We start from the raw sequence: 17,513 nt of genomic DNA on the forward strand, positions 1-17,513 counted from the left end.
GTTTTTTAAGGTAGTGCATGCCCTTGAAACCAGATCAGCTCTTCAAAATCCACCAGGCAGGAAAGATTAAGCAGAAAAGGTGAACAAAAAGCCAAGAGTTCAACAGAACAGAAATAGATATAAAACAGAAAAGATGTCGGGCAGATTGTACTCTTTAGAAAATGGGGGGTTCTCAGTCATGCAGGGCAGAATTCCCCCAACCTTTCCCACTTTGTTGAAGTATCTGTGCACTTGCCCGCTCTTTGCATAAGTGGGGATGTGCGGGTACACATGCACTCTTGGCCGCCACTTCTGTGGCCCAGTTCCGAAGGGCTTAATTCTTGGCATCCCCTTCTGGGGAGGGAGAGTTGAGGACTCCTGATTCAGGTCATGGCTGTCCTAAAGGTGTTTTTTCTAAAGACAACTGGATTTTGTTTTTGCTTGAAGGTGTTTCGCTTCTCATTCAAGAAGCTGAGAACTGAAGAGGGAAATCAAAGTCCAGTTGTCTTGAAAAATCACCTTTGGGGGTTCTTCATTGAGTCCCATCACAGTAATGCAGACAGAAGGACAAATAAAGTGGCCTGAATCTCCAAAGCATGAATCGATTGCATGTTTAATACTAAATAAACGTCACTGTATGGCTGCCATGGCCTCTTGTTATCAGATTTGCAGCACTATCCATGTCTCTTCCATCTTTCCCAGGAACATAAAATCCACGTCTCCAAGAGGATTCCAGAAGAAAGAAATCTCAGCTGCCCAGAAGCAGCAATCCAATCCCTTTTACTCATTTCTGCCCAGCTCAATCACCACCGCAGCCATCATCCTCAGCCCCCTATAGCCCTTCTCTGCACTCGCATCTCCTGCCACTCTGGGAAAAACGTTCTGTCAGCAGCAGAACTGGGGTTTCCTTTCAGCGTCCAAACGGAAAAAAGAACGCGAAGAGGACTTGCGCCGGCCCTTGAAGCAGAGGACGGAAAGGCGGTAATTGTTGTAGGAGACCCTCTAAGGTCAGGGGTAGGCAACCAAGGCTCTTTTATGACCAAGGGACTTCACCTCCCAGAATTCCTGAGTCAGAATAGTTGAAGTCCACGAGTCATAAAAGAGCCGAGTTTGCCTACCCCTGCTCTAGGTTTAAATGGGGGAGTCCAATGGGGTTTTGCCTCTCTTGGAGGCAGGCGTCTCTGACCCAGTGTCTTGCTGGGCAGCGGGGCGGGGAAAGTTTTGGCGGGAACGACCTTTAGCTGCTCTTCTCCGCCTCAGAAGCTCTGAGGAAGCGGAGCCCCGCCCCTTGTCGCCATCCCTGAAACCGGGAAAGAGGCGGGGCGAGGGGAGCGAGCGGGGCAGGGTCTGCCGTGACCGAGGGCGGCCTAGGAAGGAGCGTCCCCCGCTCGGACTTCGCCGAAGTGGGAGGCCGAATGGCAGCCCCGGGATCAGCAGCGGCGGGAGCAGCAGCGGCCCTTAAGACGGGGAGCGGAGGTGGCGGGGAATCCGGGGAAAGCGACGACCACGGCCCCCGCAGCTCCGAGGCCGAGCGCCGGCGCTTCCGCAGCTGTCGCCCCCGGGAGGTCGAGGGGCCCCGGGCGCTTTGCAGCCGCCTGCACCGGCTGTGCCGCGAGTGGCTGCGGCCGGAACGGAGCTGCAAAGCCGAGATGGTGGACCGGGTGGTGCTGGAGCAGCTGCTGGCCCTGCTGCCCCCGGAGCCGGCGGGCTGGCTGCGGGAGTGCGGGGCGGAGAGCTGCGCCCAGGCGGTGGCCCTGGCCGAGGGCTTCCTGCTCGGCCCGACATCTACCCAGGAGCTCGGGAAGGGGCGGCAGGTGAGAGACTTTCATCACGCTGGGATGGCGTAATCGTCTGTGGAAATAACTTTGTGGGACACTATTCCCACCTTCTCACTTCCCACATAGTTTGTCCTGGACTGGACAGCCGCAATGCAAAAGGTATCCCACATGTTGATGGGCGTGGACGGGATGAGAAATGTCATAAAATTCATAGGTTTTCCAGCGAGTACAAGGAGAGGATCGGAAAAATGCTTTCAGAATTGCAAGATTATGCTAACAAAGATAGAGCTATTTAACTGAGCTTTCTCTTACTTTATACACGTGTGCATCCTTCCGGATATTATCAACATATGCCATAAAATCAGTATTTATACTTTATGATTTCTTGTCACTTAAATTTACCCAAATACAGTCAAACATCTAGATTATGTGAACCTGGTGCAGGGCCAAAACACTAGATACACATTATATATTTACACTACATGATCTATATAATGCGTGGTGCTAAACAAAATAGAACATCTAGGCTTTGATAGACCAGGTACTATCACAATAGGGAGGGAAAGCAACAGATTGACATACCTTTTTACACCAGGAGTTCCCAAATGGGTGCAAGACAATATTCCAGGGGGTGCAAAAACTTGGGTTTTCAAAATTATACTGTACATGCTTAATTTGTTGCCATTATTTCCAACTTTTGTAAGGAGTGGGAGAATATATCAGAAGTGTTCTACAGGGAGTGCAGAATTATTAGGCAAATGAGTATTTTGACCACATCATCCTCTTTATGCATGTTGTCTTACTCCAAGCTGTATAGGCTCAAAAGCCTACTACCAATTAAGCATATTAGGTGATGTGCATCTCTGTAATGAGAAGGGGTGTGGTCTAATGACATCAACACCCTGTATCAGGTGTGCATAATTATTAGGCAACTTCCTTTCCTTTGGCAAAATGGGTCAAAAGAAGGACTTGACAGGCTCAGAAAAGTCAAAAATAGTGAGATATCTTGCAGAGGGATGCAGCACTCTTAAAATTGCAAAGCTTCTGAAGCGTGATCATCGAACAATCAAGCGTTTCATTCAAAATAGTCAACAGGGTCGCAAGAAGCGTGTGGAGAAACCAAGGCGCAAAATAACTGCCCATGAACTGAGAAAAGTCAAGCGTGCAGCTGCCAAGATGCCACTTGCCACCAGTTTGGCCATATTTCAGAGCTGCAACATCACTGGAGTGCCCAAAAGCACAAGGTGTGCAATAGAGACATGGCCAAGGTAAGAAAGGCTGAAAGACGACCACCACTGAACAAGACACACAAGCTGAAACGTCAAGACTGGGCCAAGAAATATCTCAAGACTGATTTTTCTAAGGTTTTATGGACTGATGAAATGAGAGTGAGTCTTGATGGGCCAGATGGATGGGCCCGTGGCTGGACTGGTAAAGGGCAGAGAGCTCCAGTCCGACTCAGACGCCAGCAAGGTGGAGGTGGAGTACTGGTTTGGGCTGGTATCATCAAAGATGAGCTTGTGGGGCCTTTTCGGGTTGAGGATGGAGTCAAGCTCAACTCCCAGTCCTATTGCCAGTTTCTGGAAGACACCTTCTTCAAGCAGTGGTACAGGAAGAAGTCTGCATCCTTCAAGAAAAACATGATTTTCATGCAGGACAATGCTCCATCACACGCGTCCAAGTACTCCACAGCGTGGCTGGCAAGAAAGGGTATAAAAGAAGGAAATCTAATGACATGGCCTCCTTGTTCACCTGATCTGAACCCCATTGAGAACCTGTGGTCCATCATCAAATGTGAGATTTACAAGGAGGGAAAACAGTACACCTCTCTGAACAGTGTCTGGGAGGCTGTGGTTGCTGCTGCACGCAATGTTGATGGTGAACAGATCAAAACACTGACAGAATCCATGGATGGCAGGCTTTTGAGTGTCCTTGCAAAGAAAGGTGGCTATATTGGTCACTGATTTGTTTTTGTTATGTTTTTGAATGTCAGAAATGTATATTTGTGAATGTTGAGATGTTATATTGGTTTCACTGGTAAAAATAAATAATTGAAATGGGTATATATTTGTTTTTTGTTAAGTTGCCTAATAATTATGCACAGTAATAGTCACCTGCACACACAGATATCCCCCTAAAATAGCTATAACTAAAAACAAACTAAAAACTACTTCCAAAAATATTCAGCTTTGATATTAATGAGTTTTTTGGGTTCATTGAGAACATGGTTGTTGTTCAATAATAAACTTAATCCTCAAAAATACAACTTGCCTAATAATTCTGCACTCCCTGTAGAGCTGCGAGATATAGAAAGGGTTGGGAACCACTGCTTTAAACTTTATGCACATCTCCACAGTTTGTTGTCCTAACTCCCCTGTGTTTCTCAATTTATTACCTAAAAATGTAAAATTGTAATCTGTCAGTTTTTATCAATCATGTCACAGAATATTGTTCTAAAAAGCAGTTTAAGAAACTGTCCTGTCAGTGGGCAGTTTTTGGTTATGGAAGTTCCTGTCATTGTGTTCATAACTGTTACTAATTCTAGTTGGTTCCATTCTCAATTTGTGGCACGTCATTCTTTTAGCAGAGAAGAGCAATAAAGATGATTAGGGGACCTGAGGCTAAAACATATAAAGAACAGTTGTTGGAACTGGGTATGTCTATTTAATGAAAAGAAGGACTAAGGGTTACATGATACCAGTGTTCCAAAATCTTAGCTTGCCACAAAGAAGAGGGAGGCAAGCTATTCTCCAAAGCACCTGAAGGCAGACAAGAAGCAATGGATGAGAAGAAACCTAGAACTAAGGAAAAATTAAATCAGTGGAACAACTTGCCTTCAGAAGTTGTGAATGCTCCAACACTGGAAGTTTTTAAGAGGAGACTGGACAACCATTTGTCTGAAATGGTGTTGGGCTTCCTGCCTGAGCAGGAGGTTGGATTAGAAGACCTCTAAGCTCCCTTCCAACTCTATTATTCTATTCTGTTCCAGTTCACCTTAGTCTCCGTGTACTTATTAAGGACAATATATCATTCACTGAAGTTGGATATCGTTCTGAATCATTTTGCAAAAGTGGTTTATTGGGCAAATCTGCCAACAGAGATTCTCCCTAGTTCAGCTTTTCTTTTCTGTATATTCAAAATTATCTTAAAACATTTATCAGTAAAAGTTAAACCTGACTGGGAATTTGACATGAGAAAAAATGAAGTATCCAAATTGCCTTTAGTGAGAGTCACAATGTTTTCAGTGGGTGCATTTTACCTTTGAAAACATCTCAGTGTTCACTTCAAGCTCTCCCTCTGAACTACCAAGTTGGTGGTTTCCTCATGCAGGAAACACAGGGAAGCCACCCCAAAAGGGAGGGGAGATTGATCCTGTCCTTCTCAGGAGATTAAAGAGCCAAATATAAAGGAAAAAGAGTACGAGGTAGTACAGGCATAAATACATTCATAAAAAGCAAAGGCCACAATGGTCAAGTAAAGGGGAGGAGCTAAAGAGGCGTCTCCTGATCAGAAGGAAAAGGAAATAAAGAACAATGAAGTATTTCACAAAAATGGCAGGCGATTATCAAGAAATAATAGCCATCCACAGAGCAGGTGTTTTCAAGTTCTCTTATATTGACTTGACTTTGAAAAGAATTTGAGTTTGAAATTCGAGTGAAAAAGGTAAAGCAGCCAATTAACATGGTTAAGGTCATTTGAAAGTGGATCATAAATCAGGCTATTCGATCACTTGCAGGAGCTATTCATGGGGGAGATTTCAGCAGAGCTCCAGGGAAGAGGAGATCCATCCAATGATTCTAAAGATCTTTCTTTCAGGAGGATCCAACTGGGACCACTTTGCCAGGTAAGTTAAGGTTTTTGTGAAAAGTTTAAACCCCTTCTATTCATGAGCTTTGAAAACCAAATGCTGAGTCCGTGTGCATTTAAACCTGATTTCCTCACAAAATGACCCATTTAGAAAATGTAATATACTGTATATGTTGGAACAGTTTAATATTTCTTGGTGATTAATATTTATATGTTACATGTAAGGATGTAGGTCTATACATATGTTATATATAGTATGTCTAAATATGTGTAATGTGCGTGTACACTTTGAAAGCAAGCAACTAAATTTCATTTTAAATGTGTGCCATTTTGCCCACAATAAAAAATTACAATAAAGGTTGTCTGTCTGTTTGTCTGTCTGTCTGTCTGTCCATCTATCTATCTATCTAAATAGTTTTCAAAAAAACTTTGGAAAAGCAGATAAAAAATAAAAACCATGAAGCGAAACAATACCAATTGTACAAATATTGCTTTAGAAATAGGCCAATATATCCACTTAAAAATAAATTACAGTATGCACAAATTTCTCATATAAAGACCCCTAAGTCAAAGGTCAGGCTGTTGGTCAAGTGACTTGATATTTCCAGAATCATGTACATTTTGAAATAGGTCAGATAAAAAATTCTTAGTATCTCTTGTTGTCTAAGAAATGTGTATTTTACTAGGCAGAGAGATGAGGCCATGGGATTCCTATACCCAAAACCATTTTGGTGAGTTATTCCAGGCCTGGGGAGGAGGGTGCCCGAGGAATACCATTCTGCCACTTGGATGCATTTAAGTCATACTATCTGCCTTTAAAACAGCAGCATGGAAGAGGTATGTCTGTCCTACAGGAAAATATCAATTTGTCTCTTGGAAAACTCTCTTTTCTGTGTTGGAAGCAGGGTGGATTTGATTTAAATCAAGTGGATTTAAATCAACTCAATTTAAATCATAATTTTTAAAGAGCACTGTCATCTGTGTCCCGCAGCGACTCCTCCGACCCACTGTTTTTATTGAAACGTTTTAACATACAATTTTTCTTTAAAAAAAACCCCTCCCCCTCCCTCCTCCCTCCCACCCTCCCCCTCCCCCCTCCCCCCCTCCCCCCCCCCCGACTTCCCAGAGCTGAGTACAAGGTATATAAAAAAAACCAATCATAAACAACCATATACTAACAACCATAAACTCTAAAATCCATCACTCTCTAGCTTATATAGGATAAGACAAACCTTAGTAATATTAAATATATATAAAAAAACTAAAAGAAAAAAAGAAAAAAAGAAACAAGACTCATTCAAATGCTACATGAAACTTCTTAACCCTATACTTGTTCTGGATAAACTCAATCCATTTTCTCCATTCCATAATATAACGTTCTTGCGAGTGATCTTTCAAATAGGCCGAAATCTTCGCCATCTCTGCCAGGTCGGAAACCTTTAAAGTCCACTCTCCTATGGTCGGCAGTTCCTCTTTCTTCCAATACTGACCTATCAAAAGTCTTGCTGCCGTAATTAAATTTAACATCAACTTAGTGTCCACAACCGTAGCATCCGTAATTATTCCCAACAAAAAAAGTTGCGGACAAAACTTTATCCTTTGCTTAAAAATCTTCTGCATATTCCACCAAATTTTTATCCAAAAAGCCTTGATCTTTTTACAAGTCCACCATACATGAAAATATGTTGCATCTTCATCTCCACATCTCCAACATTTTGGCTGATAATTCGGATACATACTTGCAAGCCATCTATAAAACATTTTATAAAAGTTCTCTCTTAAGTTTTGAGCTTGTGTAAATTTTACGTTCCTCACCCAAATCTTTTCCCACGTGTCCATTGTGATAACTTCCTGGATGTTTTGGGCCCATTTTATCATACAATCCTTAACAAGTTCTGTTTCTGAATCAATCTCTATCAATGCAAGGTATATCCGTTTAATATGTGCTGGTCCCTGATTTCTAATTTGCTTCATCAGATTTTCATCAGTCATTGTAAAACCATTTTTCTGATCTTCTTTCCACCTGGCCCGTAGCTGAGTATATTGAAACCAATTTTGAACAATCTTCTCGTCTCGCAAGAGATTATATGGCTTCAAACACCAGACATTTCTTTCCAAGCTTAAAATCTCCTTGTACGTAGTCACATCATGTTTGAAACCAGCATGTATATTTTCTATTGCGTGTTTTGGAATTGCCCACAATGGTATCTTACAATCTAACTTATGTCTATACTTCTTCCAAACTCTCAGCAATGCCTGTCTTAAAATATGCACTCTAAACACATTATCTACCTTCTTATCATACAACAAATATGCATGCCAGCCAAACAGCAAGTCGTGGCCCTCAAGATTTAATAATCTCTCTTGTGTCAAATTAATCCAATCACTTATACCTGCTAACGCAGCAGCTTCATAATATAATTTAAAGTTAGGCATTTTAAGACCACCTCTTTCACGAGTATCCTGCATAATCTTAAGTTTAACTCGTGGCCTTTTCCCTGCCCAAACAAATTTATTGATACCTCGCTGCCATTCCTCCAGATTAGAGTCTTTCTTAAGAATCGGTATCATTTGAAATAAAAATAGGAATTTAGGCAGGACGTTCATTTTCACTGCTGCGATCCGTCCCAACAAAGACAATTGCAATTTTCCCCAACTCTCCAATTCTTTTTGAATTTTCCCCCATAGTTTTTCATAATTATTTTTATATAGCTTTGTATTAGAGGGCGACAAAAGCACCCCCAAATATTTAACCCTTTTAACAATCTCAAATCCAGTTAATCCTTCTAAAAGAGCCTTTTGCGAAACTGTCATATTTTTGGCCAAAATTTTGGTTTTCTGTATATTAACTTTAAATCCAGAAACCCTCCCGTATTGTGTTATTATCTCCATCAGGTCCACAACAGAGTTCTCTGGCTGGGTCACTGTAACAACCAGATCATCTGCGAATGCTCTCAATCTATAATCCTGATCTCTAATTTGTATCCCCTTAATTTTATCCGAATTCCGTATTTTAACCAATAATATCTCTAATGTTAACACAAATAACAAGGGCGATAACGGACACCCTTGCCTTGTGCCCTTCTCAATATTACATACTTCTGTCAGACTATTATTAACTATAATTCGCCCTAATCGGTTGTAAAATTTTTTCCCCAAAATCCATTTTGTCTAAAACTTTCATCAAAAATTGCCAATTCAATTGATCAAAAGCTTTTTCAGCATCTAGAAAGATTAGCGCCGCAGGGATCTGGTTGTTCCTTTCCAAAAACTCTAACACATCAACTATATGCCTCACATTATTTTTCATTTGCCTACCACTAATAAACCCCGTTTGGTCCCCATGAATCACCTGTTGCAGAACCCTCATCAATCTATTAGCCAACACCTTAGCAAATATCTTGTAATCTGTATTTAAAAGCGATATCGGTCTGTAATTTTTAACTTGAGTAGCATCTTGGTCTTCCTTCGGAATCAAGGAAATAAAAGCTGTTCTCCAAGACGGTGGCACCTTTCCCCCCCTCTGGATTGTCTGGAACAGTTCCTTTAACGGTTTCATCATCTCTAATTGTAAATTTTTATAATAAGCCGCAGACAAACCATCCGTACCTGGTGCTTTATCCATCTTCAATTCCTTAATTGCTGTAAAAATTTCTTCTTCTGTAATTAATTGATTAATCCCTTCTTTTTGTGCTTGCGTAAGAACCGGGATGCTAGCATTCTCCAAATATATATCAATGTCTTTTTCATTAATCTTCTCCTTAGCATATAATTTAGAATAAAAATCCACAAAAGCATCCTTAATAAAGTCCTGTTGAAACACAACCCTTCCTTTGTGCTCAATTTTGTCTATATTAGAAGCCCTTTGCTTTTTCCTCAATCTATAAGCTAACCATCTACCTGGTTTGTTAGCGTTGCAAAAGGTATTATGCCTGGCAAACCGCAAATTGGTTGCCACTTGGTCAGCCATTAATTTATCAAATTGTCCTCTTAACAGTTTAATAGCCTCCTTAATCTTCACATCCTCCGAGTTCAAAATCAAAGCCTTTTCTTTTTCCTTTATTTCATTCTCCAGTTCTTTCCTCCTAGCTTCCACAGCACGTCTATGTTTATTATTCATATATATCAACACCCCTCTCATATAGGCCTTACTAGCATCCCAAACCATGTCCATAGAGGTGCCCTTATTCATATTAATTTCAAAAAAATCCTTCATCCGCTGTTTGCATTCTTCCACATTTCTCTGATTTCTAAACAAATTCTCATTTACGCGCCACGAGCGCCTATCTCTATTCTCCTTATCAATCTCTAGCCAAACTGGGCTGTGATCAGAAATAGTTCTTGCACAAATCTTCACCTTCTTAGTCCTTAAAAAAAATCATTAGTCAACAAAATAAAATCGATCCTGGAAAAAGATTGATGTCTGTCAGAAAAAAAAGTATAATCCTTTTCCTGCAAATGTCTCTCACGCCAAATATCTCGCAATTCCAAGTCATCCTTCATTTCAAAAAAGGATTTAGGCAGTCTAGCATGACTTGGGACGCGCTTAAAAGCTCCAGCCTTGTCCATCTGTACATCCAAAACACCATTCCAATCCCCCATAAAAATAAAAGATTTATAATCCAAGTGGGTAAGCTTTGTATGAAGTAAGCTAAAAAAGTCAGCTTGTTGTTGATTAGGAGCATATAATCCAACTAAAAGCGTCTTTTTACCTTCTAGCAGCAGCTCTATCATAACGTATCTTCCATGCTTATCTGTTTCAATTAAGTCTGCTGTTAAAGCACTTTTAACATAAACAACCACTCCATTTTTCTTATTCATTGCAGAAGCAACAAATTGCGTACCCAACCTTGAGTTCGATAAATACTTTTGATCCACAACTCTAATATGCGTTTCTTGCAGACATATAACATCTATCTTGAATTGTTTTAAATATTGAAAAACTTTCTTCCTCTTCTGTGGTGAATTTAGTCCATTAACGTTCCAAGTTAAAAATTTAGTTGCCATGCATATCATCCCAAAGCTCTTGGAGCACTGCTTTGATAGGACTATCTTTTTTGGGCCGTGCTCCTCCCACTGCTTGGCTGTAAGTACGTTGTGGAAGTTCCATAGACTTCTGCTGGTCTTGTTCTTTTATTATTTTTTTTTATCGTTTTAAAGCAGCACGCGTCACCCTCTGCTCTCTAGGATCATCCAAAGAAGTTGTAGCTTGATCTCCTCCAGCACCGTTCTCCTCTGTCTGTCCATCTTCAGCCTCTTGATGTTCTCCTTCTCCAGATCCCTTTGCAGCTTCCAGAAGTGATAATGGGGTTGCTTTTAAAACGTTATTGTAAAAATCACGCGCCTGCATCACAGTAACCAGACGGTACCTTTTACCTTCATGCATCACCATCAACCCAACTGGAATCTCCCATCTGAACCTTATATCTCGTTGCTTGAGCTCTTGCACGAGAAATGTAAAATCCTTCCTTCTCCTTAGAATCTTTGGAGGAATTTCTTTTAGAACCAAAACTTCTTGATCAGCAATCACCACTTTAGAATCATAGGCAGCTTGTATAACTTCATCTCTAATTTCCCTCTTAGCAAAATAAACCACCACATCTCTAGGCAGCTTTCTCTGTCTAGCAATCCATGAATTCACACGAAACACTTTATCCATGCCTCCCTTTATTTCAGATGCTGGCTGATTCAATACCACTTCCAGAGCCTCAGAAATCAGCTGCTTTAGATCTTCCTTAATATTCTCTTTTAAGCCTCTGATTCTAACAGCAAACTGCATCTGGTAATATTGAGCAAGACTCAATTCTCTGTCCATTTTGTCTCTTAAATCTTCATTCTCCAATACTTTTGCTTCTAATATGGCATTCTTTTGAGTCAAATCTTCCACTTTTTCATCCAGATCTTCCACACATTCAGCCACTTTATGCACTGAGGACAAAATGTCTACCTTCATCACACTGAACTTCTGTTCCATCCTCTCTTCCATTCTCTCCTCCAATTTCTCCTCCATCTGTGCAAATTTATCACCCATTGATTCCAGAATTACCTGGGCTTGTTTTTCAAGAGCATCTTGTAAATCCTTCGGTGTCAATACATCAGGAGGATGCAACGCCTGCAATGATGATTGTTGCACCGGAGAAGTTCCAGCACTCCAAAGAGTTTTTGGGGGAGGTTTAGCCGCCATCTTTTACTTTCACTTGTGACGCACTTTCACTTTAAGTTTAAAAAGTCCATCAAGCTCAAGAGTAAAATATAATAATCCTCTTCACCTTTTCCTCTTGTACCGCTCTGCCTGCTCCTTTTATTCCATAGTCCTTCCTTCAGGCAGGGGTGGTCGCAAACGCCTGGCTCTCCTCCAAGAAATCCGGAGCAGAGACGCTGACCAGCTGGGAGCGACCCAGGCTACGGGGGAGTTCGATCCTTCAGCCGCCCAAGCTACAAGCTCAGGCGGCCCCGGAGAACTCGACCCCTACCTGGGGCCTCACCCCCTCCTCTTCTCCCGAGGAGGGGGCTTCAAATTCACCCAAACAGCTGATCGGCGCTGTTTCGGGTGAAAATTACTCAGCTGAGCCGCGGGCAGCCCGGGAAGGCTGTCTCCGGCGCTGCGCAGCCACCGGAAGTCCCCGACCCACTGTTGACTCACTGAAAGTCTCATTCACTTTAATGGGATGGCTGGTGATGCGGCAGTAACACAACAAGGTGAGGAACGTGGCAGGCAGCAGGTGAGTTAATGTCCCCTAACAGGCGCTGCCATGATGGATCTGAAATGACAGGTGCTCTTTAAATGTTAGGATTCATTCTTGCTGGTAGTTAGAATCTTTAATATTATTTGCAAACAAAATGAAGTTTTCCTATTTAGAATAATATCAGATTAGTAAAACAGCAATATCAGAAATGATTTTAGGTTAATTAGTTAATCACAAATAGTTGGAGAACTATTCAAATTCTTTTATTTAATTAAAACACTTAGCGCCTGGTATAGATGCATTTCTCTTCAATCATACTGTTTGTAGTGTACATAGCTTTGCAAAACAATGGGATAAAGGAATATTCCTGAACTTTGTTTTATGATTTATCTCATGGTTACTGTGAAATTGTGTGAATGCATCAATGCAGTGCATGTTATCTCAGCTTACAAAGCTTGGATACCAAAAACGTAAATATTGCAGAATATACAGCCTCATGCTACATACGTAAGCTCCATTTCATGCTGAATAAACTAAATTATTAATGAATCTTAAATAAAAAACTATATTTAGATAGATTTTTTTACTCCAAAAGCATTTTATTAAAATAAATTTAATAAAAATCAAAAAATCTGATTTAAATTAAAAAAATGATTTTTTAATTTTTTTTAAAAAAATCATTGATCATTATCCACCCTGATTAGAAGTAAAAAAAAACATGAGAGGACTGTTTCATGGGAAAAAAATTCTTTTTCTTTCTAGGACACTGATCCCTTTGAGGAGGTGGCTGTGGATTTCACAGAGGGGGAGTGGTCACTGCTGGATTCTGGCCAGAAGGCCTTGTGCATGGAAGTCATGCTGGAGGTTTCTAGGAATATGGCCGCTCTGGGTAAGGACCCTCATTGGTCTGGGTTCAGTTTATTGGGAAAGGTTTTCAGTGGCAGCTGAACATGGAAGATACTTGCACTTAGATATTTAAAATGGCCAGAACTGTACCTGGCCACCACCTGTAAAACCTCTCCTAATCTCAGGAAAATCAGGGTCAGAATGTGTAGCATGTAGCTAATATCCAGTGTACAGCGACAGGTGAAAACACTCTCATATACGTCCCCAGGCAGTTATGGCTCATGTTAAAGAATGTCGCTGGTTGATTTTCTGCATATATAATAAGTCTGGAATAGTATTTACTCTTGATTGTACATATCACCACGAGGTAGGTCTTAATAGCACCTGTTACCTGTGTTCAGTCGAGTTCATCCTTATCTTTCACCAGCGGCACTCTAGACATCTCTTCCTCTGTTTCATTCCACTCATTTTCTCTATATACCATGGAAGACAAGAGAGGTCTGTGGGTGAGGAGAGGTTGCATGGGTGCAAACATATCCAGAGTCTCAGTCACCTTCCTGTTCCAAACAGTGATTAAGAGCTTGACTGTACCTTGCAGTAGATCAGCAGTTATAACCCTCAGTTCTTTCTGCAATCCATTTGGGTACAGTAGTCACCGCTGGCAGACCAGTTTAATAGGTTCTGCCTCCCTCCAGGGGGTACAGCTCTTGAGAAACTTACTGACACAAGATTGCGGCCTGAGCAAATGGTGGGACCAAAGACAAGGCCACTAATGTACAGCATGTAACTAATATCTAGACAGCAACAGGTGCAAAGAGTTCCATACACTACGCTTTGATTATCTAACAGCCAGGCCCCCCTGAACCAGCTGAGCTACTTTATGGACAATTTTGTCCAAGGTTGTCATTACTGTTACTCTTCTAGAAAACAACTAAAGCCTTGGCAGAAATGCTCACCATAGCTTTGTGAAAACCTTAGATCAGGGGTGTCAAACTGCCGGCCCACAGACCGGACGTGTCATGTAGAAGCTACGCCCACCCCATTGCCGGCAATGGCAAAACAGTCCTGATATGTCTCATGATGTCACGTGATGTTGCGAGTTTGACATGTCTGTCTTAGATGCTCCACAGAAATTCCTGGGCAGATTGACCTATCAGCAGCACAGCCTTAATCTGGTTCAGGGCTGAAAAATCTTGTGGATACCATTAGAGTGTCCTAGGACCTAGATAACAATTTCAACCCAACATCTAGTTTTAACACATGGCTGATAGCCAACTTGATACTCAGATGGGCATATTTTTGACAGGGAGAGACAACCCCCCTCCCTTCCTAGTCATTTTGAATTCTAATGAGAATTTCTGGTGTTTTTTCCCCAAAATAGGTGATGGTGATGGGCTGGAGAATGAGAATGACAATCAGCTAAGGTCAAAAAAAAGCTTTTTTTGCAACTCACAACTTTTTAATCATAAAAGGATCCACACTGGGGAGGGACTATATAAATGTATACAATGTGGAAATGTGTTTATTCAGAAAAGTGGTCTTATTAGTCATGAAAGAATCCATACAGGAGAGAAACCATTTCAATGTACAGAATGTGGAAAGAGCTTTCCTCAGAAATGCCGTCTTAAATTTCATCAGACAACCCATACAGGGGAGAAACCGTTTCAATGTACAGAATGTGGAAAAAGCTTTGCTCGGAAATGCCGACTTAAATTTCATCAGACAACTCATACAGGAGAGAAACCATTTCAATGTACAGAATGTGGAAAGAGCTTTGCTCAGAAAGATCAACTTAATGTTCATGTTAAAATCCACACAGGGCAGAGAGCGTATAAATGCTTGGAGTGTGGAAAAAGCTTTCATTGGAACAGCTATCTTATTTGTCATGAAAGGATCCACACTGGGGAGAGACCATATAAATGCATACAATGTGGAAATGCATTTACGCAGAAAAGTGGTCTTATTAGTCATGAAAGAATCCATACAGGAGAGAAACCATTTCAGTGTACAGAATGTGGAAAGAGCTTCACTCACAAAGGACATCTTAAACTTCATCAGACAATCCATACAGGAGAGAAACCATTTCAATGTGCAGAATGTGGAAAGAGCTTTGCTCGGAAATGCCGACTTAAATTTCATCAGACAACCCATACAGGGGAGAAACCATTTCAATGTACAGAATGTGGAAAGAGCTTTGCTCGGAAATGCCGACTTAAATTTCATCAGACAACCCATACAGGAGAGAAACCATTTCAATGTACAGAATGTGGAAAGGGCTTTGCTCAGAAAGGACAACTTAATGTTCATGTTAGAATCCACACGGGGCAGAGATCGTATAAATGCTTGGAGTGTGAAAAAAGCTTTCATCGGAACAGCGATCTTATTTGTCATGGAAGGATCCACACTGGGGAGAGACCATACAAGTGCATGGAGTGTGGAAAGCAATTTGCTCGGAAAATTTATCTTGCTAAACATGAAAAAATCCATACAGGGGAGAGACCACATAAATGCACAGAATGTGGAAAGTGCTTTGCTCAGAAAGGAAAACTTAATTTCCATAAAAGGATCCACACTGGGGAGAGACCATATAAATGTATACAGTGTGGAAAAGCGTTTACTCAGAAAAGTGTTCTTATTAGTCATGAAAGAATCCATGGGGAGAAATCATTTTAATGTACAGAATGTGGAAACAGCTTTGCTCAAACAGCACAGCTTAATGCTCATGAAAGGCTCCACAGAGAAGAGAGACCATATAGTGTGAAAAAAGCTTTAACAATCACAAGATTTATTATTATTTATTTATTAATTTAATTTGTATACCGCCCTTCTCCCGAAGGACTCAGGGCGGTGAACAGGGCAATACATAATAAAAAACAAGATACAAAAATTAAAAAGTAATTAAACAGCAATGCCCGTAAATAAATTAGTACACAATAAAAAGTTAAAACCGATTTATAAAACCCAACCCCATCCCATCAGGCCAGGCCAGCTTGTTCAAAAAGGTAGGTTTTGAGATCGCGCCGGAAGGAGCGGAGATCAGGCGCCATCCGGAGCTCGACCGGAAGATGGTTCCATAAATCCGGCGCGCAGAGAGCGCCCTCCCCCTGGGGGCCACCAGTTGGCATTCTTTGACCGGTGGCACCCTGAGGAGGCTCTCTCTGTGGGAGCGTACTGGGCAGAGGGAAGTTGACGCCGGCCGCAGGTGCTCCCCAAGGTATTCTGGACCCATGCCATGTAGGGCTTTGTAGGTCATTACTAACACCTTGAATCTCACCCGGAAGACAACTGGAAGCCAATGCAGCTCGCGGAGCAGAGGTGTAACATGGGAGTGTCGGGAAACTCCCAACACAACTCTCGCGGCTGCATTCTGTACCAGTTGGAGCCTCCGAGTGGTCTTCAAGGGTAGCCTCATGTAGAGAGCATTGCAGTAGTCCAGACGAGAGGTCATGAGCGCGTGAGTGACCGTACGTAAGGCATCCCGGTCTAGATAGGGCCGCAACTGGCGCACCAGGCGAACCTGGGCGAAGGCCCCCCTAGTCACAGCTACTATATGGTCTTCTAAGGAAAGCTGTGAATCTAGGAGGACTCCCAAGTTGCGAGCCCTATCTACAGGGGGTAATAACTCACCCCCCATAGAGAGGGGTGGAATATCCTGAATATCCCGAGTAAAGAGATTTACTCATGAAGGAATCCACTCTCGGGAAAATCCATATGTTGCAAGGAGTGAGGATATAATTTTTCCTGGGAAAGAACATTTTACTCATAAAAGGATCCATGTAGGGAAAAAACCTAAATGGACAAAGGGGAAAGACCTCTAGTAGAAACTCTTCATTCACAGCAGCCAGGATTTCTGTTGCCTATTTTGACTTGCATTTCTCTTCCCTCTCCCAATGCTGTGAAAACAGGGATGCAAAATAAGAATTAAGCTCTTCAGTTTCCAGCTTTTTGCCCATCACCATTTCACTATCATTTCCAACCAGAAGATTGATGGCTTCCTTGATTTCCCTCATAATTTACCTAAAAACTATATAAAACAGGATCGACATGCATTTATCAAATTAGAAAGCATTTTCATCTACAGTTATGTTAATTCCCACAAAATGGTGGTCTTGTTCTTTTCTGTCCTCTTAAAATTTATCTGAATAAGTGTTCTCTTTTCCCTTTATTATATTTCGACCAGAAGTAGGAGAGAGATCATCCCCAGAAAGACAACCCCTTTTTGAACAGTTGCCAAGGCAATTGTTACTCACTACTTGAGCTCCCCAATGCATTTTGGAGAAGAAACTCTATACTCTTACAGACTTGGAACCTTACTAATAAACTCTTACATAATGCTACAGTCTGCTATTGTGTATTCTTTTTTCACTATCACCCTGTCGTGGTTAGCAATACTGAACCCCACATTTGAGTCCAGCTA

At 41.5% G+C, this 17,513-nt stretch overlaps 1 protein-coding gene across 1 annotated transcript; it reads left to right on the forward strand.

The window, feature by feature from the left end:
* The first annotated feature begins 1,362 nt into the window (after positions 1-1,362).
* On the forward strand, positions 1,363-17,425 carry LOC310635935 (neurotrophin receptor-interacting factor homolog). Its single transcript, XM_083355329.1, has 5 exons — positions 1,363-1,793; positions 5,494-5,601; positions 13,013-13,139; positions 14,478-14,520; positions 17,277-17,425. Exons 1-5 carry the CDS (start codon positions 1,395-1,397, stop codon positions 17,317-17,319), a joined length of 720 nt encoding a protein of 239 aa, XP_083211455.1. The 5' UTR covers positions 1,363-1,394; the 3' UTR covers positions 17,320-17,425.
* Positions 17,426-17,513: the final 88 nt, after the last annotated feature.

Source organism: Vipera ursinii, assembly GCF_947247035.1.
Source record: "Vipera ursinii genome assembly, chromosome: 2".
Classification (NCBI taxonomy): domain Eukaryota; kingdom Metazoa; phylum Chordata; class Lepidosauria; order Squamata; family Viperidae; genus Vipera; species Vipera ursinii.

What these genes read in the sequence shown, in the direction of transcription:
- LOC310635935 (XM_083355329.1), top strand. Translation starts at nt 1,395, where the DNA reads ATGGCAGCCCCGGGATCAGCAGCGGCGGGAGCAGCAGCGGCCCTTAAG. An exon ending in AGCTCGGGAAGGGGCGGCAG is followed by an intron (nt 1,794 to 5,493) that starts GTGAGAGACTTT and finishes GATCACTTGCAG; the next exon opens with GAGCTATTCATGGGGGAGAT. An exon ending in AACTGGGACCACTTTGCCAG is followed by an intron (nt 5,602 to 13,012) that starts GTAAGTTAAGGT and finishes TTTTCTTTCTAG; the next exon opens with GACACTGATCCCTTTGAGGA.